This window comes from Nomascus leucogenys, chromosome 16 (assembly GCF_006542625.1).
Source record: "Nomascus leucogenys isolate Asia chromosome 16, Asia_NLE_v1, whole genome shotgun sequence".
Taxonomy (NCBI): Eukaryota; Metazoa; Chordata; class Mammalia; order Primates; family Hylobatidae; genus Nomascus; species Nomascus leucogenys.
The window spans coordinates 45031947-45055338 of record NC_044396.1 but is presented as its reverse complement, the minus strand read 5'-3'; the positions used below and the strand labels follow the sequence as shown (position 1 = coordinate 45055338).

Here is a 23392-nt window from a genome sequence, read left to right as displayed (position 1 = left end):
AGCTGTAGAGTACTCCATCTGCACATACTTCTTAGGAATTAAAGATCAATTTATTTTGATTAATATACTTATTTCCTAAAAAGGTACCACTTTGCATGATTCAGTGGAGTGGAAAGTCTCTTTCCCATCCCTGACTCTCAGTGACCCAGTTTCCCTTCCTGAAAGGCCACAGACAATACCTGGGTATTTGGTAAAGATAAAGGTGGAATTGGGTCAGAGGGTATATCCCTTTCTAATTCCTGATACATATTTGTTTTCCAGAAATGCATAATTTATACCCCAATATGAAGGTATTCTTTTAAAAAAAAACTTTCAATTTGCAAAGCAAATGTTTTAATATGCATCTCTTTGGCTCTAAGATCAAAGAAATTGAGAATAAGATTAAACTTTTCATGTTTATTAGCCCATGACACATGTTCTATCATAAACTGTCCATTCCTAGCCTTTGCCAAAAGAGACCCTTTAGATCCCAGCTTTCAGGATTATGGTCAGTGCTCTGAGTTTCCCCCACATCAAGTCAAAACAGGACCCTTTCCAAACAGCAGGGCCTCTGGCTTCTTTCACTGCATCACCGGTGCATCCCCCACTACTCACCCTCATCTTTTGTACTGATGAGATTTCTAATAATGCTCCAAATTTCTTTCTTGAGGTCCACCCAGGGCTTCTGACCAGAAAGAAGAGTGACAGCCCAGGATTCTGCTCAGAGAAGCCATGAAGATAATAGGAGGCTGGTGTTTCCCAGTGTCCACTCGTCTGAACTCTTGCAGGCAGGCTGCACCATCAAGGGCCCATTACCCGACATTTCTCTGCCTCAGCTCACTCTCACTCCCAGGTGCTGCTCACCTCCACACCTTAGCCCGTTCTGGAAGGCCCTTTGAGCCCAACTGCCTCTCCTCCTGCAGGCTGGTTGTGGACTCTGGAGGCACCTGGGGTGCATGTCTATCACCCGCGCTGTTCATGAATGTGTCTCCCTTCTCCCTCAGAAGCCCTGCAACTCCCCAGAGCCCCACACAGCAGAGTCGCTGGATGGTGATGGCTGACCTGAAACCAATGCACACACATTTACCCCACTCACCTTCCCACACGCCTCGCATAGCTTGCTGCAGCTCGCTGCTGCTGCCTAAAGCACACAAGTAACCTCTTAAGTACTGAAAAGACAGTCGAGGGTCTCCTCCGCACCTACTTTTCCAAGCTTATACGACCTGCCTGTTTCTTCTGTCACCCAAATAAAGAACAAATGTGCAGTTCCTCTACTCCAGATCTGCCCCAGATATAGGCTGGCTAAGGCTGCTCTTCGATCCCTCGCTACTTTTCCTGTCCTACTCAGACCCAGGATAAATTTCAGACCCAATCTCATCCTGACTCCCCTGTTTTTCTTTCAACATCCCATAATTTATTGTCATTTCTGCTCCTCATTGCCCCCAGAAAAGTTCACCCTCTATTATTAGCATCTCAGTGGTGTCTTGTGCTTATATTAACTCTTTTATTGATTTATGAATGAATGTTTATCCTTTTTTTTTCTTGACAGGTATATCATCGCTGTATCTTCTGGATCGCTGTACACCCAGGTGCTTAATATATCTTGATTGGGTCAGAGCGCCTGGTGACTCTTACGCTATCCTCATTTCTCGACTTCATCTTGTTAGAACAAATTTCCTCGCCCTCTTCTTCTAGGCCGCCTGCCAGCGCTGCACCCACTCCCGCCCCTGCCTGCACCCCACCCACTTCCCGGGGACTCCCGAGCCCACGCCCACATCCCTTACCTCCAAGGGGCAAGGAAGCTGTTGACTTAGGATCCCACGTGGAGCAATCAGCTGCTGCTGGAGAACTCCCCGCACTGCAGGCTCCAGACACACGACCTGGCCCCTCCCCCATGGACGCCTACACTGCTCTGTTCTCTAACTCCAAGGTTCCCAGTCTTGGGGTTGTGCCTTGCAAATACCTGGGAAACTTTTCTAGCTAATGCTTAGGCCCCTGCCAACCCAGAAATTCCCATCTAATAATCTGGGGTACAGCCTAGGCATTGAAACGTTAAGCCTAAGAGAAATCCGGCGCACGCATCCAGTTTCCACCACCGAATTTCCAGCTTCTTAAATCGGCCCGTCCAGAAAAAGAAGATAGGAGTGCTGCCCACGTCGCGCGCTGGGCTACGGCCGGCCCCACCCCCCGGCGCTGCCACGGCCGTCCCGCCCTTGGACTTGGGCGGCGCCTGGATAAACACCTGAACCTCACTGAGCTCCGAGCCAGGGACTCTGGTACCTGGGGCAGACGAGGCCGGTTTCTCCGCGGGCAGCTAGGGAGAGTGTCCTGGGTGAGTTGCCGAGGTCGTCGGTCCTGGGCGCTGGCTCCCGGAGGAGGTCGCGCTGGCGGGGGTCGGGCGAGGCGGCCCTTTGGGCTGGTTTCACGCTGGGTCGCGCGCAAGGGGGCGCGGGTCGCCGAGCTGCGGCAGGACCCACCCGCTAGCTGGTGAGAACGCAGCTCCACCGGGTAGCGCACGGCTGCAGCCTCCCGGAAGCTCAGGCTCCCGTGGCTACGGCTAACGCAGACCCCTCGCCCCCGGGGGTGAGCTGCCAGCCTCCCTCCCCACCCGGAGCAGAGGGCAGGATGCCTCCCTGGACCCTCTTCTTCGGTCCGTTCTGCCCAGGTTCCCTGCTCTCTGCCGCTCAGTGCATCCACCTCCCCACCACCCCCATATCACCCCTTTCAACCCAAGCTGTGATTGTCAGTCTGTCTGCCCTCCCGTTTCGTCCGGGTGCCCTCACCAGAGCCGACTTGCTGCCGCGCACTGGCCTGGGAAGCCGAGGGCGCCTGTTTGGATTGGGTAGGCCGCGAGATAGGGACACCTAGAAGCCTTCTGCCAGATTAAATTATACACGCTCCGTAACATTCTAGGAAGGTCTTTGCAGTAAAATGGAAGCGTACATTCACTCTTGTTTGTAAGTATACTAAAACCATATTTCATTGGTATAGCCAGGGATTATTAATTCATATGCTTAACAGGAACGCCAGTGGAAGTTCTAGCCATTAATTATTTTGCTGTCATTCTGTGCCTGGCACTTTTCTAGAAAGGCCTCCATGTTTTATGGCTGTGCCACATTATTATGGGGATTGAGGAGCAGAGGGGGAGACATGTAAGCTGGGGGTGTTGAAATCCAAACAGCTCCTCTTGCACCCCTCCACAACCCCATGCACCCCGCAGAGGACTTTGTGCAGGGCAATGCCTTTTTTTTTTTTCTAATTTGTTCAAAGGTTTCACACAAGCTAGTAGTGACCACAGAATGCTCCTTAATACTTTTCCTATATAAACTGGTTTAATTCTCACAGCTCCTCTGTGTGGTTATAGTACATATTCGTATGTACTATTAGAAACTCTCTTTTTTAGAGGAGGAAACTGAGGCACAAGAGATTAAATCATTTCTACCAAAGTTGCAGGGAAAATCAGTGATATATCTGGAATTCCAACCCAAACTTTAATCTCTAGACCTCATTGCCTATGTGGGTACCCAGCAGGCACCCTAAACTTCAACTGGGGAGGGCGGGTAACTCAGGCTGACAAGCTCTTAGAAATCTAGTAAGCATCTGCCAAGACAGGGTTAAAAGGTGGACATATTTTAGGTCTTGCATCAAGCCAACATTGAGACAGTGGAACACTGAAATCTAGAATGTCCTGACATTAAGAGCGTTCATGTCACCCAGGTCAGTGTTGGGACGTCTGGCCACTGCTGAGGTGCTGGAGCCCTGTGATGGGAGAAGTAGACCTCTGTCCCTCTGTGTGAATTCACATAGTGATATAAACGGGAGTGTGGTGGTCTGACCAACTAGTCCTGGTGTGGATTTTCCAAAGTTGGCGATGCCCAGGTGGCTGTCTGAGAAGGGTGCCTAGGGTTTCCCATTACTGTGTGCACAGTCTGACCCTCATCCTTGCAGGTCCACAGGTACAGTCTCCATGGCTGTGTATTTGATATGAGAGTCCTCTTTCAGGACACCTTCTTTCCAAATTCTGCAGTGCCTGGGAGGCCTGATCAATCACCCAAAAGTTACTCTGTGAATGTAAATCAGAGCAAAGATCACAGACAGTTGAGGTCTATTTCATCAAAGCATGGATCAAAATGTTCTTCATTTGACCAGAGCGTCCATGTTCCTTAGAGCAAGCATTCTTATTCTCTGGACAGCCCTGGACACACAGGTCAAACCTGCCTTAAAACAAACTATTTTGTCCCTCTGCCAGGAAAGCTACTGCTCAATATCCCTACCTCCCACCATCATCATTTGGATATCCACTCAAAGGGTTACTTTCTAGCTTCCTCTCCCAAGCCCAATCTGAATCAGCTCTCCCATCATCCTCTCTATAGCACACTGCACTTTTCTTTAGAACACTATGGCTTATAACGATCTATTTATTTGTTGAATATGTCTCTTCAACTAGATTACTTGGCTCACCTGCACAGAGATTATGAGAGGCTGCCCATCCCCTCAGCCCCAGTGCCCAGGTAGAGCCAGCACAGGGTGGATACTCAATAAACATAACACATGAACCAATCTGGCCCGCACCACCTAACCAGCACAGAGACCCTGAAAAAGTCACATACATCTCTCAGATCCTCAGTCTCATCTGTACAATAAACCAGGAACAACAGCCTGGGTCGCATCGACTCTTGACATTTCCTAAGGGTGTGACCACATACCAAGTCCTCCTGTAGATGAATCTATCCACCCTTACTCATTAACCGTAACTAGGCTGACTTCAGCCAAACTGTGAAGACCTGCTGTTTTTTCATGACTACCTTCCCGTCTCCTCACACCTGTGCCTTCGTCTGAGCCCCTCAATTAAACACCCCATTCAGAGAAGGTTCCCACCCCCAGCACAGTATGTTCTCTGCTAAATATGCCTCCTGTTCTCATCCTGAAGGAAATAAGACCTTCCCTTCTTTCTCAGCTAGTGGTTAGTAAAGCACATCTTATATACTCATTCACACTAAAGTGTGAGTAACTGGTAGCAGGATGTAAGCACTAAGCTTTGTATGAGTTTGTCAAGGGGAGGCCTTTTATTCATTCAGCAGACCTAGTGGATGCCTTCTTGGTGGGCAGCACTGAATCTGAGAAATGTGATAACATCTGTAAAGCACTGACTATAAGCCAGGCATTGTGGTCATACGTGGAACATTCTCATTTCATCTGCAAAAACACCCTATGCCATGGGACCAGTATAGATGAAGAGACCAAGGCCCAGTGTAAGGCCAAGAGGCCCCCCCATGGGGTTCACAGGTGGGCAGAGGCAGTGCAGGGCAGGAGTCTAGGTCTGCCTCCCCTGTGACCTTTAATCACACAGAGTGGTAAGTGATATGGAGCTGCTGGTGTGGGGACCTCAGAGCCTAGGGAAGGGCTATCTGGTGCTGATTGCAAATCTGTCGGAAAAGGTCTAGAACACCTGGTTACTTCCTATCAAACGCTTTCTACAAATAGGACTTTACATTTTCCTCTTCAAATCTCAGATTTTAAATAGTAATGCAAAATTAATGAGAATGCAAATGAGAAAGCACAAACATCAAAGGAGAGAAACATAAAGCCAGAGAGGTAGTAATGATGTTATAAACATTGTGATGTGGTCAAGACTTTGAACATAAAATCAGCCAACAGGATTCATGATTATTATGAAGAAAGGCTATGAGGAATAATGAACTTATTCTTTGTGTTAAATTTGGGTGTGGTGGTTACAGTTCCTGGTTAACAAACATTTCTGTTGTGTACTGCACATAGCAGGCATGCAGATAACATGCTGAGCTTGGGGCCAAGTAAGAAAGCTGAATAAGTATAGTCCCTGTGGCTTCCTCCTCCCCCTTTCTGAATTCAGAGTCTGCTACCAGGAGAGCTGTTTAAATCACATATCTCAGTTACTTTCACTGTTTCAGAAAGTAGGAGCTCCGTGGAGTAAACAACTCAGAGGAAATGGACAAATAAGTCTTCATGTGAATCTGTCTTTCTTCATAGGTGTCAGCCAGAACATGTCTTTCAACCTGCAATCATCAAAGAAACTGTTCATTTTCTTAGGAAAATCACTGTTTAGTCTTCTGGAGGCTACAATTTTTGCCGTACTCCCAAAGCCACGGAAGAACGTTGCTGGTGAAATAGTCCTCATCACAGGTGCTGGAAGTGGACTCGGAAGGCTCTTAGCCTTGCAGTTTGCCCGGCTGGGATCTTTTCTTGTTCTCTGGGATATCAATAAGGAGGGGAATGAGGAAACATGTAAGATGGCTCGGGAAGCTGGGGCCACAAGAGTGCACACCTATACCTGCGATTGCAGCCAAAAGGAAGAAGTGTATAGAGTAGCCGATCAGGTAACTCTTGTGTGTTTACTATTATAATTTGACATACATCACACTCTTTTTCACTTGCCTTTCTCAGTGCCTATTAGCCTGTCTCCAGTGTCCCTTTAATGTAAACAAGATTATGGGAGAATGGGAATTGGGATTTTTGAATTCTTATTGTATGCAAGACACTGTACTAACTACCATGTATGTATTATAACCTTATAAAGTAAAACCCATTATCCCCATTTCACAAGTAAGGAGACTAAGGCTTAGGGCAGGTATGTAGCTGCCCTAAGAAACACAGTTAGTAAGCAGCAAGACTGTAGCTACCACTTGCGTCTATTGACACCTGAGTACCTGCTTCTAACATTACACTGCATTGACCATACCAGCCCCTATTACAGTATAAGTTAATGGAGGGATAGAGGCATCCTTCTTTAAGGATAAAGAATCGAGATACAGAGACATTAAATAACCTGTCCCGGGGTCACAGACCTGGTGTTTGATGGAAGCAGGATTTGAATCCATATTCTGTCTGATTTAAATTTAGGCTGTGTCCACTCTATCACAGTACCCTACGTTCGAATGTGTATTGCTCTTAAGTAGTCATAAGACAATCAGAATCTTTTATTAATCCTAAAGACTCAGCTACATTTTCTTCTTTGGGGTTTATACAGATACACACGTAAAGCTTTCAGGAAACCAAAGCTCTGACATGAAGATGGTAGGGATTTTCTTGCCATCATAGAGGCACGTGCCCATCCCTCACAAGGAATTTTTTTTTTTTTTTTGAGATGGAGTTTCACTCTTGTTGCCCAGACTGGAGTGCAATGGCACCATCTTGGCTCACCGCAACCTCTGTCTCCTGGGTTCGAGCGATTCTCTTGCCTCAGCCTCCCGAGTAACTGGGATTACAGGCATGTGCCACCGTGCCTGGCTAATTGTTTTGTATTTTTAGTAGAGACGGGGTTTCTCCATGTTGGTCAGGCTGGTCGAACTCCCGACCTCAGGTGATCCACCCACCTCGGCCTCCCAAAGTGCTGGGATTACAGGCATCAGCCACTGTGCCCGGCCTAAGGATTTTTGTGTCCTCACATTGGCTTGAGTACTTCACTCATCACTCTCCTGGGACACTTTGTGCCTCCCAGAATTGCCCAACTTATTGAGAAGGGAAGAACCAACCAAGCCTGCTGTGACCAGCCTGACTACATTGTAAGGTTGCTCCTTAGCTTCTAGGCTCAACCAGGATTTCCTTGCTAAGGTTTGCAGGTCCCTGGCAGGTAAGTTTATGACTTTCAAGTTTGTCTTTACATTTTACCTCTCTGCCACCACCATCTCCAAACACAGGCTGCCCCGTAAAGGCTGGAGATCCACACCTGACAAGTTTGCTTGGGCCTATGCTGGGCCCGCTCTTCCAAGCACAGCTGATCTCACAAATTCAGCCACTTAGAAGTTAAGCACTGATCACCTGGCATGTTGACTTACACTGACTACAATTTATCTGGCCAGCCTTAAGCAATAACCAGTTGATATTCAAACAATGAAGATTGTTAGCTATGGGATAAACTAGTATGAAGCACTCTATAAATAATTACTTCCCTTTCCCTTGTAACTGTGATTTAGTTCTGCCCCAGGTGCTTGACTTCAGAAATAGCCAAACGTGTCATATTACTAGCTTATTATTTGGGTTTTATCACTGTGGGGTCTTGGAGGGAATTACTTATGTGCTCCTCTGAATTCAGGGGAAGGAAATTACTCCCCATCTTTATAAACCCACCATTTCCACTTTTTATTCCGGATAGAAAGTAAAGTACCAGATAATTTTTTTTTTTTGGAGACAGAGTCTTGCTCTGTCACCAGGCTGGAGTGCAGTGGCATGATCTTGGCTCACTGCAACCTCCACCTCCTGGGTTCAAGTGGTACTCCTGCCTCAGCCTCCCAAGTAGCTGGGACTATAGGCGCACACTACCACGCCCAGCTAATTTTTGTATTTTTAGTAGAGACAGGGTTTCACCATGTTGGCCAGGATGGTCACCATCTCTTGACCTCATGATCCACCCGCCTCGGCCTCCCAAAGTGCTGGGATTACAGGTGTGAGCTACCGCGCCCGGCCAATGCCAGAGAATTTTTAAGAAGTAGCCCTTAGACAAGCAATCAAAGAGAAAGCTTTCAGAGTGATATGACAGCGTTTTGTCTCTGCTGAGTCTCCGATAACTTTGAAAGCTTGTATCCCTAGGCCAGAGTTCTTGTATCCCTAGGCCAGCTTGTATCCCTAGGCCAGATTTGTATCCCTAGGCCAGCTTGTATCCCTAGGCCAGCTTGTATCCCTAGGCCAGATTTGTATCCCTAGGCCAGCTTGTATCCCTAGGCCAGCTTGTATCCCTAGGCCAGATTTGTATCCCTAGGCCAGCTTGTATCCCTAGGCCAGATTTGTATCCCTAGGCCAGCTTGTATCCCTAGGCCAGATTTCTTCCCCCTTGGAAAGAAGAAAACCAGCCAGTTGATGAAAACAGGACAGGCAGATTCTAATCTGTGCTGTGTGTTTAAAATATATACAGTCATGCACCATATAATGACATTTTGGTCAATGATGGACCATATACAAAATGGTGGTCCCACATTATGGAACAGATTATTACAGTATTTTTACTGTCCCAATGTTCTATGTTTAGATACACAAATACTTACCAATGTGTTAACAGTTGCCTAGAGTTCAGTGTAGTAACACACTGTACAGGTGGGTAGCCTAGGAGCAATAGGCTCTACCATATGGCCTAAGATGTGTCGTAGGCACACATCTAGGTTTATTAAGTACACTCTGTGATCTTCACACAGCAACCAAGTAACCTAACAATGCACTTCTCAGAATGTATCTCCATTGTTCAGTGATTTATGACTGTATTTTCTCTTTTCCTCCATTTATTCCCTAACCCAGCCCCTTCTCCATGTGTGCGAGGTCTTGATCTATGTCACATTTGGCTATAATGAAGCTATTCTTATGTCCCATCATATTGATTAAATGAAATGCCACATACAGAGCACAGAACAAAGTTACTAACCATTGAACAGAAGAACAGCTCTAACTGTAAACAGAAAGTAGCATTTTGAACATGGACTCATTTTAAGAAGAGAAAAATAGGAAAAGCACATCAAAACTTGATCTCTGAAGGCCAGGCGCAGTGGCTCACGCCTGTAATCCCAGCACTTTGGGAGGCCAAGGCGTGTGGATCACGAGGTCAGGAGATCGAGACCATCCTGGCTAACATGGTGAAAACCCGTCTCTACTAAAAATACAAAAACAAAATTAGCCAGGTGTGGTGGCAGGCACCTGTAGTCCCAGCTACTTGGGAGGCTGAGGTGGGAGAATGGTGTGAACCCAGGAGGCGGAGCTTGCAGTGAGCTGAGATTGTGCCACTGCACTCCAGCCTGGTCGACAGAGCGAGACTCCATCTCCAAAAAAAAAAAAAAAAAAAAACGATCTGTGGTGCATTGTAGACTCAGCAACGGAAATAAACCAAACTGTATTTATTTATTTATTTATTTGGACGCAGTCTTGCTCTGTCACCCAGGCTGGAGTGCAGTGGCATGATCTTGGCTCACTACAACCTCCACCTCCCTGGTTTAAGCAATTCTCCTGCCTCAGCCTCCTGAGTAGCTGGGGCTAGAGGCACGCGTCACCATGCCTGGCTAATTTTTGTAATTTTAATAGAGACAGGATTTTGCCATGTTGGCCAGGCTGATCTCAAACTCCTGTCCTCAAGTCACCCCCCTGCCTCGGCCTGCCAGAGTGCTGGGATTACAGGTGTGAGCCACTGCGCCTGGTCCCAAGCTGTATTTTTAGAGTGCATAAACTCAGTATGAATTAACCAGGATAAAAAAAACATAAAACTCTGGGAAAATAAAACCTAGATCATATAAGGAATTTCTCCATTGGTGGTGTTGCTCTTATTCAATTCAGGTTAAAAAAGAAGTCGGCGATGTTTCCATCCTAATCAACAATGCCGGAATCGTAACAGGCAAAAACTTCCTTGACTGTCCAGATGAGCTTATGGAAAAGTCATTTGATGTGAATTTCAAAGCACATTTGTGGGTAATAATTGTTTCTTCTCATCATAAATGTAAAATTACTCTGGCATTTAGAAGTACTTTCCTCTTGCTTTTTTACACTATTATTAGCCTCTAAGTAAAGCAGAGACTTCTCAGTTTTGGACTTGTCTTGATCTATGCAGTTGTCCTCTTCTGATGCCACTTAATCTACAGTAGCCCCCCGGACCTCTGCTTAGAGAATTCTACAAGGACAAAACTGTCCTCATGATCCTGCTACCATGTATTGATTAGCTGCAAATGTTAGGGAATACTCCAGGTGGCTCACATATTTTCCTTAAAACAGCTCGGTGAGATAAGGGATCATAGAACTTAAAAGATTTGCTCCAGGCTACATAGCGAGTAACTGCACTTAGACAGGACCAGGGTAGCTTTGTAATTTGCCTAAGCTGGGACACTTTTGGAAGTGAAATTCAGCATTATTAATGAGCAAGTGTTAATCAGGTCTGTTACGGGCAAACCAAAACCTATAGTTACCTTAGTTAGTACCCAACCAGAGAAATTAGAGGTTCCACCAGTAACCCGGGTTACCACCTGCTACCAGCGCTAAAAGCACAGTCCTGACTTCTAAAGCCACCCACTCAATTCCAGAAGTTGCATGTTTCTGGCCTTTGCTGAGACCAGCCATCTCAGGCCTCCCCACACTATGCGTGCACCCTCTTGCTGCCTCTCCCAGCTTTTATTAAAAGTTGTATTTTTATTTTACTTTATCATTTTATTTTAATTTTTTTGAGACAGAGTCTCATTCTGTCTCCCAGGCTGGAGTTCAGTGGTGCGATCTCAGCTCACTGCAACCTCCAACCTCCTGGATTCAAGCGATTCTCGTGCCTCAGCCATCTGAGTATCTGGGATTACTGGTGCACGCCACCACACCCAGCTAATTTTTTGTGTTTTTAGTAGAGACAGGGTTTCATGATGTTGGCCAGGCTGGTCTTGAACTCCTGGCCTCATGTGTTCTGCCTGCCTCGGCCTCCCACAGTGCTGGGATCACAGGACTTTTGACCTGTTTGGTTCCAGCCCTGCTCGTAGCTCATCATTCCTGGGCAAGGCTCTCTCCTGGGAGTCTGCTGGAGATTTCTGAGCTTCTCCTCTGTTCTCCTCACACCTTTCCATCCAACTCTTCTTTAGCAGCCTTCAAATGTAATTTGGAATTTGTAGATTTTCTGTCCCCTATTTTCACCAAAAATGTAATGGTGCTGGTGCTATTCTTGGTGTTTTGTAAAGTTTTCAGGAGAAAAATGGAAAGATTCGGAATTTAGTGGCTACCATGTTCCTACAGGAACTACTGCAAATGATTTTTCTTGTCCCAAATGTCCCTCTCCTTGGTGCTTGCTTATACTCATATATAGTTGGAATGAAGATAAAGACCATGGTCCCTGGAAGTCTCCACTCCCATGGCTTTGTGTTCTTTTTTTTTTTTTTTTTTTAGATAGAGTCTCACTTTGCCACCAGGCTGGAGTGCAGTGGTGCGATCTCAGCTCACTGCAACCTCCACCTCCCGGGTTCAAGCAATTCTCCTACCTCAGCCTCCCAGGTATCTGGGACTACAGGCACACGCCACCACATCCAGCTAATTTTTGTATTTTTAGAAGACATAGGTTTTTGCCATGTTGGCCAGGCTGGTCTCCATCTCTTGGCCTTGTGATCTGCCTGCCTCAGCCTCCCAAAGTGCTGGGATTACAGGTGTGAGCCACTGCGCTCAGCCTGGCTTTGTGTTCTTCTCCTACCTCTCTGTTTTTCCCCAGGTGCCTTCATGGTATCTGTCTGTATCTCTCTCTCTCTCTCTTTTCTTCTTCTTCCTTCTTCTTTCTTCTTCTTCCTCCTCCTCCTTCCTCCTTCTCCTCCTTCCTCCTCTTCCCCCTTCTTCTTCTTCCTCCAACTCCAACTCCTCCTCTACCTCCTCTTCCTCTTCCTCCTCCTCCTTCAATGCTGGTGTTTCCGTTGCTCCTACCACTCCTCATGTCATCTCACTCCCTTTACTTCTTCTGGGCAAGTTCATGTACATTCTTTGAGCATCTGCACATTGCCAGGCACAAAGACAGTGACTTAACTGCTAGAGCGTCTGAGAGCTACCTGAAGGCTGGGCTCTCAAAGGCAGTGTCCCTACTGAGAAGTGTCCCAACTCATGGCAGACCCCAGATTGTTCGCTGCACTGCTTCCTTTTGCTTTGCTTTGATTTCCCACCTCTCTCTACCTGTTAGTTTCTCTCTGAGACTTATTGCAATGCAGGCAAACAAGTGAGGTTTGGCCTTTGTAAGAGATCCCTTTTCTCACCTCCTTGTCTTTGGTGTGATTAGTTACTCCTTTGTTGCAGAAGATATCTTCTTTAAAAGCTCATTTCTGTCTCTTTTACCTTCTTTTTCCAGGCCCCCAATCAAGGGTGAAGGTGTTGGACAGTATATAGATGTGCCCTCTTTCTAATAGATATTCTGTTTTACGAAATGGAACAAAAATAAGAGATGAGTTTAAAACAAAGTGCTCTTTTAAAATTGAAGTCAACAGCCAGATGTCCTGTGAACAATGTTCAGGGAAAATTTGAAACTCAAAATCAAGCTAAGGAGAGAGAAGGCAATCTAAATCTAAAGCATCATGTTTGTGAGGTTTGGGGTTGTGGCTGCCACAACAAAGATTTACTCCTTCAATTCTTGTCTTAATATTGTGTTGTTAAAAGTCAAATATGAGCAAAAACGTAAGTCTGAATAAATTATTTTAATAATACTGGAATTACCATAAAAAACTGATTTAACAGGTTAAATAAGTTAAAATGATTACTTTCCAGATGTTTAAGTTTTTATATCCCCATACCTTCAGATATTTTACAGGCTGAAAAAAAAAGATTTTTTAATCACAATGAGTTTGTGATTATAAATATCTGAGAAAATTATACAATGTGGCATTAAACATTAAAAGTTTTTCTTTGTATCCTTAGACTTATAAAGCCTTTCTACCTGCTATGATTGCTAATGACCATGGACATTTGGTTTGCATTTCAAGTTCAGCTGGATTAAATGGAGTAAATGGGCTGGCAGGTAAGAAAAACATAGCAATTTACAATTGCAAAATTCCCTATAACTTTAATTTACATAATAGCTCTGAATAATTAGCACTAACTTGATGCCTTAAGATAAAGGATAATAAACTAAAAAGTATAGTCAATAAGTGGTTGATAACTTCATCGTGTAGCAAAACTGCACATCAGATAGACTTACATGAAATTGGACTATGCCCTTTGGAATCATTAGGTCTTATGCAGCCCCCTGTGTTTAACAGAGAGAGAGGCCTCACTGATAAATTTTTTGCACAAGTGATCAACATGACAACTGTCCCCCAAACTTCACACTGACACTGTCACAGGATGGTAAGGAGGATGACCCTGTCTTCTCCTGAAGTTTCCTTTAAGTGGTCTCCCCACTGCTGTGAGTTTGGATAAAGTTTCTACACCTCAAGAAACCTAAAGTTAACTGCTCTGTTTTTCCACTGGTTGAAGACCTGCAGGAAGTGGTGGGCATTTTCATCTCCCTTGCAACAGCCAACTGACTTGACAGTAGCAGTGGGGAGGGGGCAAAGAGATCCTTCAAGACCCTCAACCAAGGAGGCCCAACTTGGGAGCTGGCTCTAGAAGGAACAGAAACCTTGACCTAACCTACCACAGCATCCTCTAAAGGAAATGTCCCAGGTCCTGGCTTACAAGGATTGCAAAAACTCATCCAACAGAACTGTAGCAGCAACGTTCGGATAACAGATAAGCCAGTTTGCCAGTTGGGTGCTTCCTAATGCATTTGAAGCAGAGTGGCGTAGTTCAAGATTCACAAAACCAGTCTTAGCTCAGTATATCTATTACATGAATAGGTTTTTCAGGACCACCAGTCACCCCAAATATCACCAGTCTATCCTCCTTATGACCCAGGACTTCCCTTCCTCTCTCCTTCTTAGAACTTATCAGGTATTATTCTTACCTCCCTCTTATATATCTGTGGTCACGGGCCTTTGAAATCATTCAGGTATATTTACAGCTCCTTATCAATCCTTTTCAGACAGAACATTCCTATCTTGAGATACAGGACTCTCGCACCCGCAGCTCATCTTAGAAACAAGTATAAGCCTTTTGTATTTCCCACCGTGTGAGTCTTTACTCCCCATACGTCAGAACCACCAGGGGTGCCAGTTTAGCATGCAGATTCCTTGGGTCATGGGCCATATCTGCTCATCAGAATCTCAGGGATCAAGGGACTCAGCTGCATTTATACCTGATGACTCCAGTGACCCTAGAAGCTGCTCTGGACTCCTCGTCCCCCTTCCCAGTCTCTAGCCTCTGACCCACTGTCTGGACAGCACTAGGGCTGGACAACCCCACGCCTGGCACTTATAAACTGGCTCTTGCCAGTTGCAGTAGCTGCACCATAACATAGCAAGTTTAAATATGCCTCCTCTGAATGTGTGGGACAAAGAAGTGTTAATGCACCTCAATGCCATCTCTTCTCCAAACTTTTTCACTTAGTCAACTGAATAGTCAGATGTTTTGTTAAAACAGGTGTGATTAAAGACAAAAAGCTCAAAATGGACACAAATGCCACTTTCCACTCCTCCCTCTGCCCCCACCCTACATTTTCAAGACATTTAAGAGGTGGAGGTTGAAGCTACCAAGCCCTTTGTTTTTTTGTTTTTTTGGTTTTTTTCTGGAAGTGAAGGAAAGAGTTATAGTTGGAAGAAAACTTGATCTGAGAATCACAACCCATGCTGGCCTCTCTTGCCTAGATTCCTATATCAGTTAGTGTTTTATTTCTTCTTTTGAATGTCTTCATGCCCCAATGGGATTGCAATTTTTTGAGACAAGGCCCCATGTAAGAACTAGCACAGGGGCTCATAATGCATTGACTTGTAAGTAAAGTCCAGCAGTGTGACCTGAGACAGGATCTCTGCAGCCCTTCTTGTGCTGGGCTCTACTTAGTCATTGTCAACTGACCCTGATCTTCAGTTAACCATGTCCCTTCCCACTCCCTGCTCACTTCTTCCAGTGGGAGTAGACCAAGATTACACAAAAGAAGAACTCTGAAATTGTCTTATTTTCTGTCGCTGTTAGCATTATGGGTAAACCTTAATGTAATGCCATTTTAAAACTTTGGAATATACATTATCATGCTTTGTCTTTTTCAGATTATTGTGCAAGTAAATTTGCAGCCTTTGGGTTTGCTGAATCTGTTTTTTTGGAAACATTTGTCCAAAAACAAAAGGGGATCAAAACCACGATTGTGTGCCCCTTTTTTATAAAAACTGGAATGTTTGAAGGTTGTACTACAGGGTAAGTATGTCCTTTAATTTCAAAGAATCTGCACTCTTAAAAATGTTTTGCTATTTTGTTTTGTTCTTTTTTTTAAAGTTGTTTAAAATATATTGTTCTGGGATTCAGTATGATCTATAAATGGTTTTAGAATTCTGTCTTTCTTAGTATGTGTTTGTGTGAAGGATACCAAGTTGAATGGGAATGGTTTATCAAGGCAGTGTCTCTCAGCCCCTCAGGCCCTGGGTCTGCTCTTCCATTTCCCAGGCTCTCAGGGCCACATCCCCTTCCTGCCATCCAATCCCATTCTGCTCCCTCTCTGATTCCAGGAGGACTAGAGATAACTGGAGAGACATTGTCTTGGTCATATAGAAGGAGCTGCTATAATGAAGTATCGTACACTAGGTGGCTTAAACAAGAAAAATGCCTTTCTCACAGTTCTGGAAGCTAGAAGTCCAAGACCAAAGTACTGATAGGCTTTTCTCAGACAGGCACTAATCCCATTCGTGAGGGCTCCACACTGGTGACCTAGCTACACCTCAAAGGCCCCACCTCCAAATGCCATCACATTGGGAGTTTAGGCTTCAACATGTGAATTTTGGGGGAGACACAAATACCCAGTCCATAGCAGTCACAGATGCCCAATTCTGTATCTCATGGAGACTACAGGCAATGTGTTTTCAACAACTTGCCTTACAAATATTTGGAATATTTGTTTAATATGGTTTCACGTATATGTATATTGTAATATTAGTGTATTAATAAGAATCATTTTTCATTTCATATTTTAGTTATGTTACTACTTACTGTATTGACACACTGATAATAAAGGAGTAAGTATAAAAATAAATGAAATTTGAAAGGGAAAGAAATAAGTGATAACATCTTAAAACCTTTTATCCCTAATTTGAAAAATTATCTTTATTTGTGAATTTGGCCTTTGGGGTTTTTTTTAATTGTTGTCATTTTATATCCTAGCTGTCCTTCTCTGTTGCCAATTCTGGAACCAAAATATGCAGTTGAAAAAATAGTAGAAGCTATTCTACAAGAAAAAATGTACTTGTATATGCCAAAGTCGTTATACTTCTTGATGTTTCTTAAAAGGTAATTACATCAGCTTCTGTTACTTCCCTAACATGCCAGTCTACAGTTTACTCCAAATCCCACCAGGAGAAGCCACTTTAAAAATACCTGATAAATTAAAATTCATTAATTTAATTCTATTAAGTCCTGTTAGTCCTATCATTGTGCCCATTGCTGACCCAATACCAAATTTACACAGTTGCAGTGCCCACCGTCAGTCAAGAAAATGGGGTCTAACCCTTCCTGCCACCTTAGTATCGAATTATTCTGAAAAAGAAGTGGATGTACTGATAGATGGAAAGATTGAAATGATTTTTTAAGGAGAGATTTTCTTGTGCTCATGATAAAATAATCCTGTTGGAATAGATATTGTATCCATGCCTCCTCAAGTACAGGGTCCCAAAGTCAAGGCCAGACAGTAAGCCAAGTGCTATAGAAATTTGTGGTATGGGTACAATTAACAATACATAATAAATCTGAGCTCTTAGGATGGTTAAAGAATTTGAGGGAAAAAACTTAAAACCACCTCTTAAAAGCAAAAGAACGGGCTGGGAGCAGCGGCTCACATTTGTAATCCCAGCACTTTGGGAGTCCAAGTTGAGAGGATTGCTTGAGGCCAGGAGTTCAAGACTAGCCTGGGAAACAAAGCAAGACCCCATCTCTCCAAAAATAATAAATAAATAAGCCAGGCATGGTGGTGCACGCCTGTAGTCCCAGCTACTTAGGAGCCTGAGGCAGGAGGATTGGTTGAGCCCAGGAGTTTGAGGCTGGTATACACCTATAGTCCCAGCTAGTCAGGAGGCTGAGGCAGGAGGATTGCTTGAACCCAGGGGTTTGAGGCTGCAGTGAGCCATGATCAGACCACTGCACTCCATCTTGGCAACAGAGTGAGACCCTGTCTCTTAAAAAATAAAAAAAAAGTACATGGTGGCACACACCTGTAATCCCAGCTACTCAGGAGGCTGAGGCAGGAGAATCGCTTGAAACAGGGAGGCAGAGTTTGCAGTGAGCTGAGATCACGCTATTGCCCTCCAACTTGGGCAACAAGAGCAAAAACTCCGTCTCAAAAAAAAAAAAAAGTACAAAAAGCATTCTTGTGCACCCTTCCCTGCTCTCTGTGGAGTTTCAGTGCTGAAATTCATAGGCACTGAATGAACATTTGACCCAGTTACAAGGATAGTGGTGAGCTGCTGATTCCTGTTATCTCAATTCATTTTCTAGACTGTAACAGGTCATCTAATTAAATCTTTCCTCACTGGGCTTTCTGCTATGTGACGAAGCACCTTGAGTTGAAATCTGCCTCATTTGAACTTCCCCTCATTGGTTTGTGCTTCTCCCCCAGCAACATGTGCAATTCCATCAGTCTTGCCAATGACAATTCCTAGTTATCTGAAAATAGATATTATACCTCACATCCACTACATGGCCAGCAGCCATTGCCCATCCTGTGTACAGAAATTTCTTTTCTCATTAGCTAATTATATCTACTTTGTGCAATGAACCAAATGTCATTCTTGCATACTATCATTTTTCCAGGCTTCATGTGGCACAGGACGGGTCAGAATGCTTGACTGAGGCTATGTGGGACAGAGCAAAGGATCCTTGATAAGCAATTCGAAATTCAGGCTTATGATCCCACTATTCACTAAGTCTGTGACTCTGAGCATGCCCTTTATTCTCCAGGTCTTGGCTTCTTCATTTACAATGTAGAGACAATGTTTGTCGTAGCTTGTAGATTCATGTAATGCACTGTTTATTGGGCAGTATGTGCATTCACAACACACTAAGTTCTTTTTGCTTAATAGATAGCAGATTATAGTATAGTAATGCCAATGGTAAGAACACGGAACTTAATTTTTCTACTTTGAATAACTGTGGAGATTATGTTTAGTTTTATGACATACTAGTTATGGGACATGTTTTGAGAGAGGGCTAGATAGCTGCTGAGTAAGCTAAAGGCAAAGTGAAGAAGCTCAGTAAAGGCAATCATATCAAACACTCCACCAAACATTCATTCAGCAAATATTCAGAGAGTGCTGTGTGTGTCATGAATCACCCAGCACCCAAGGATCTGCGCTTAAGGTTACAACAAAGAACAAGACAAACAGTGGTCCCTGCCCATGTGGAAATCACTTCCTGTGGGGTGAGGGGGCAGAAAAGAAACAAACAAAAAAGTAAGGTAAAAGAAAAGACCGTAAGTGCTCTGAAGAAATATAAAGCAGGGAAGGGAAAAAAGGAAACCCCACAGTGGGAGGTAGATGGGTGCAAGTTGAGTTTTACTTTTTTTTTCTTTTTTATTTTTTTTAAGATGGAGTTTCGCTCATCACCCAGGTTGGAGTGCAATGGTGCAATCTTGGCTCACTGCAACCCCCGCTTTCCCAGGTTCAGGTGATTCTCCTGTCTCAGCCTCCCGAGTAGCTGGGATTACAGGTGCCCGTCACCATGCCTGGCTAATTCTTGTATTTTTAGTAGAGATGGGGTTTCACCACATTGGCCAGGCTGGTCTCGAACTCTCGACCTCAGGTCATCCACCCACCTCAGCCTCCCAAAGTGCTGGGATTACAAGCGTGAGCCACCACGCCTGGCCAAGATTTACGTTGTTGTTTCTTTTTTATTTTACTTCTTTAATTTTTTTTGGAGACAAGGTCTTGTTCTGTCACCCAGGCTAGAGTGCAGTGGCATGATCATAGCCCACAGCAGCCTCAAACTCCCAGGCTTAAGCCATCCTCCCACCTCAGCCTCCCAAATAGCTGGGACTATAGTTGTGCACCATTATGCGCAGCTAATTTATTTTTATTTTTTTAGAGATGGGGCCTTGCTATGTTGCCCAGGCTGGTCTCAAATTCCTGGCTTCAAGCAATCCTCCCACCTCAGCCTCCCAAAGCACTGGGATTACAAGCATGAGCCACCACATCTAAGTGAGATTTAATTTTTTTGAGACAGACTCTTGCTCTGTTGCCCAGGCTGGAGTGCAGTGGCGCGATCATGCCTCATGGCAACTGCCACCTCCCGGGTTCAAGCAATTTTCCTGCCTCAGCCTCCTGAGTAGCTAGGATTACAGGCGTGCGCCACCACACCTGGCTAATTTTTGTATTTTTAGTAGAGATGGGGTTTCACCATGTTGGCTAGGCTGGTCCCAAACTCCTGACCTTGTGATCTGCCCACCTCAGCCTCCTAAAGTGCTGGGATTACAGGCGTGAGCCACCGCGCCCGGCCGGTGAGATTTAATTTTAAGAATGGTGTTTGGTGGGTGGAGGGAATCTCGTAAAGAAGGTAGTACTTGACCAGAGACTTGAAGCTGTGGAAGGGATGAACCACCTGGAGATCTTGGGGTGCCCAAACAGGGAAACAAGGAGCATGGGGTCCTTTCCTTTACCCCCACCTTAGGATGAGTCTCAGGTTTCCTGTGCCTGCTTTGTTTCCTTGCTCTGCAGTATTGAATGCAAAGGCCAGTGGAGCAGAGTGCTCTGTTGGGATGATGATCATGCATGTATATGGCTTTGCAGAGGAGCAGGCGTGGATGGAGAGTGTTAGCTGGGTCTTGCCCAAGGTTTGAGGAGCTATTGCATCTTATCCTCACAGTAGTGCCAGAAAGGCAGACTGATGACCTCATTTTACAGCTGAGGAAACTGAGGTCTATGAGCTGAGTCGATTGCCTAAGGTAGCACTGCAAATGACAAAGCTAGGATTCCAGCCAGGCTTATCTGCCCCCAAAGCCCATGCCTACACGACAAGACTTCACTGCTTCCTCTGTGTCATTGTACAGTGGAGTGATGCTTTGGAAACCAAAATGAGAAGTGAATTGAATAACTTAAGCCACAAGACCTGTCAAGACCCTGGGCAAGTGTCCTCCGATATACTGAACAAGGCCCAGTGACCCTGAGGCGGGTAGCACTCAGGCTGCATAGTGTGTGCATGAGTGAGTGACTTCATCTGCCACAAGAGGTGACACTGCTTTTCAGTAGAGGTGGTAAAGAGGCTTTCACGAATGATAATAAAGAAAGTTTATTCTTGTGTTCTCTTTAGCTTTTTGCCCTTCAAGACAGGACTGCTTATAGCTGACTATTTGGGCATCCTTCATGCAATGGATGGCTTTGCTGACCAAAAGAAGAAACTCTAAAGACCAACTCTATGGCTAAGGTCATCTGATACACAATGTTACATAACGTGTACTTCAGTGAAGAAAAGTATTTTTGTCTGACAGTGGAATATATCTGGAGACCACAAGTACCACTCCTATTCTGTTATCTGGACTAGAATTTTCAACCAATGTGTTTGAAAATAATGTTGCTATCACCTGTTTGGTTGAGTTTTGGTTTTTTCTTTTTCTATTTTTTTTCCAAAAATAAAGACAGCCCATTTTTGTCATTTCCATTACCACAGATGTAAGAAAGTGATAAGCCATGGCCACGAGCTGCCCTGAGCTTTGGTCGTTGGGGAGGTGGCTCAAATGGAGCCAGCGGCTGTGGTTGACCTGCCTTGGGGAGCAGGGCTGAGGGACGAAGAGGACATGTGGGTATCCAGCCAGAATGCCCTCTCTCCAGAGGACACACAGCTCTGGATCCCTACCCCCTTGCTATCCTCTCTGGCCTTTTTGAACCTGTACCACCTAATGTAGAAAAGGCCCGCCTCCAGTGCCCTTCTTTCCAAAACAGCTACACAAATACTTCTGAATGCCCTGGATACTCAGACCGAGTGGCAGTCTGGCTAAAGGCCCATCCAGCACTGTTGTGCCCAAGAGCCTTACTGGGCATTCCCTGAAGCCCCCTCATAGGCAGTGATTCTAGACCAAACTCTTAAATAGAATCACTTTTGTTTCCTAGAAGAGATCAAAGAGTGGTTGCTTCTTACTTTGAAGATGAAATTCTACCAAGTTAGATTTTTTGCTATCTATTGATCCAAAAAATATATTCGTGCAACTAATGTTAAGTGTTCAACTTAGTATTTCAAGTTGGGATTCAGGTTGAGGCATTTTCCTGCAGAATGGGCAATTTTATGCATTTATATTCATCAGTGCTGCCCTCACTTTGCATCTATTGTATTCTTACAGTTTAATCAACTGGCAAAGTGCTTTCATGCTTTGGAGATTAACTATAAAAGCAAGATTAAGAAAAATATGTTAATTACCATATCCCTGGAACTCCTTCTCAGGCTGGTGGGGGCAGCCTTGCAAGAGAAACAGCAGCCTTTGTCTCTTCCCTCTTGTGGGGAGCAAGGAAGGGATGAGCGGTACCTTGGGAGACCCTGGAAAAGTCTAAAGAATTGAGAATTTGACTATCTTGGGGGTAAGATGCTGTCATAGGGGCAGTGGTCTCAGGCAGTGTAAACTCTGGAATCCACTGTAGTCTGATTTACCTTGAGTGGCCTGCACAAACATGACAGCCCTGACCTGTATTTCCTTTCCATTCAGAAAGCCTTAAAAAAAAAAAAACTTGTTTTATGATAATATAACAATCATAACTAACATTTACTGTGCCCGGCAGCAAATTAAGTATTTGACAAACATTATTTCATTAAACAAGACTGTCAATCATTACTCAAAGAATGATGAAGGTATTTGGTGTATGCCAAGGAATAAAGGCGTTTTATTTCACAGAGTGACATCTTATTCCACTGTAGATGTGTACTGAGAGGATCAAAGGCCCTCTTAGAGTCACCCACTGATGTTCCAAATCCTTGGTTAACAAGGTTAATTAAGAGAGAAGCACAATTTTGCTGTAATATTACAATTCCAGAAGCGTATCTTCTAGGGTCCCGTCTATTTAGTTACAGAATAAAGCTCAGACTCTTCAGCGATTCAGTACAACAAAGGTCCAGGAGCACTGTAGGCATCCCCCACATCATAACAGCATTAATAGCAATTATTTCTAATTGGAGTGCATCTTGGCTGGACTGTGACAAAGGCCTGAAATTCAATTGTGGTTTTACAATACCCATAAAATTGTCTAAACAAATTCAGATTTACTTGAGATGCTTCTATGAGAAGAGACCACATATAAATTAGTGGATTCTAGAGGGCACTAAATAACAAGGTGACTTAATGCCCTGGGGAGCAAGGAGTGCTCTTGGCATGTGTGTCATGCCCGTTTCCATCCGAAATTTAGTCCTAATGAAGCCATGACCAAGAGCCCAACACCTAAGCCAGCCTGAGGAAACGGAAGGACACAGGGCCAGGGCTGTGCCCCATGCCTGGGTATTCTGCCCTACAGGGCGCATCTTCCAGTATCTTGTACTCACTGAGCTGCTCCAAAGCAGAGAAGAATTCTTGGTGTAAGATGGAGTTTTGCTGGGTAAAAATGTGTGTCATGCCATGTGTGTGTGTATGTGTGTGTGTGTGGTTTTACATTGTGATGCTGTCTTAGTCCATTGGGGCCACCATAACAAAATGCCACAAATTGAGTACTTTAAACAACAGAAATTTAATTCTCAGAATTCTGGAAGCTGGGAGTTCAAGATCAAGGTGCCAGCTGATTCATTTTCTGGTGAGGGCTCTCTTGCTAGCTTGTGGACAACTTCTTGCTGTGTCCTCACAGAACCTTTCCTTGGTGTGTGTGTGTGGAGAGAGAGAGAAAGACCTATTTCTTCTTCTAAGGACACCAGTCCCATCATAAGGGCTCTA

The 23392-nt window shown here is 44.6% G+C and overlaps 1 protein-coding gene across 3 annotated transcripts; it reads left to right on the top strand.

Annotated features, from left to right (window-relative positions):
• The first annotated feature begins 1593 nt into the window (after positions 1-1593).
• Positions 1594-22731, top strand: SDR16C5 (short chain dehydrogenase/reductase family 16C member 5). 3 transcript variants are annotated; one of them, XM_003255997.4, is made up of 7 exons: positions 1594-2311; positions 5989-6335; positions 10267-10398; positions 13342-13441; positions 15567-15711; positions 16669-16794; positions 20800-22731. In XM_003255997.4, the coding sequence occupies exons 2-7, from the start codon at positions 6003-6005 to the stop codon at positions 20891-20893; spliced, it is 930 nt and encodes a 309-aa protein (XP_003256045.2). In that variant the 5' UTR covers positions 1594-2311; positions 5989-6002; the 3' UTR covers positions 20894-22731. The 3 variants fall into 3 exon arrangements, with proteins under 3 accessions (XP_003256045.2, XP_003256046.2, XP_030650921.1); XM_030795061.1 differs by lacking the exon at positions 20800-22731 and adding an exon at positions 18310-18379 and having other exon boundaries at positions 2254-2311; XM_003255998.4 differs by lacking the exon at positions 10267-10398.
• Positions 22732-23392: the final 661 nt, after the last annotated feature.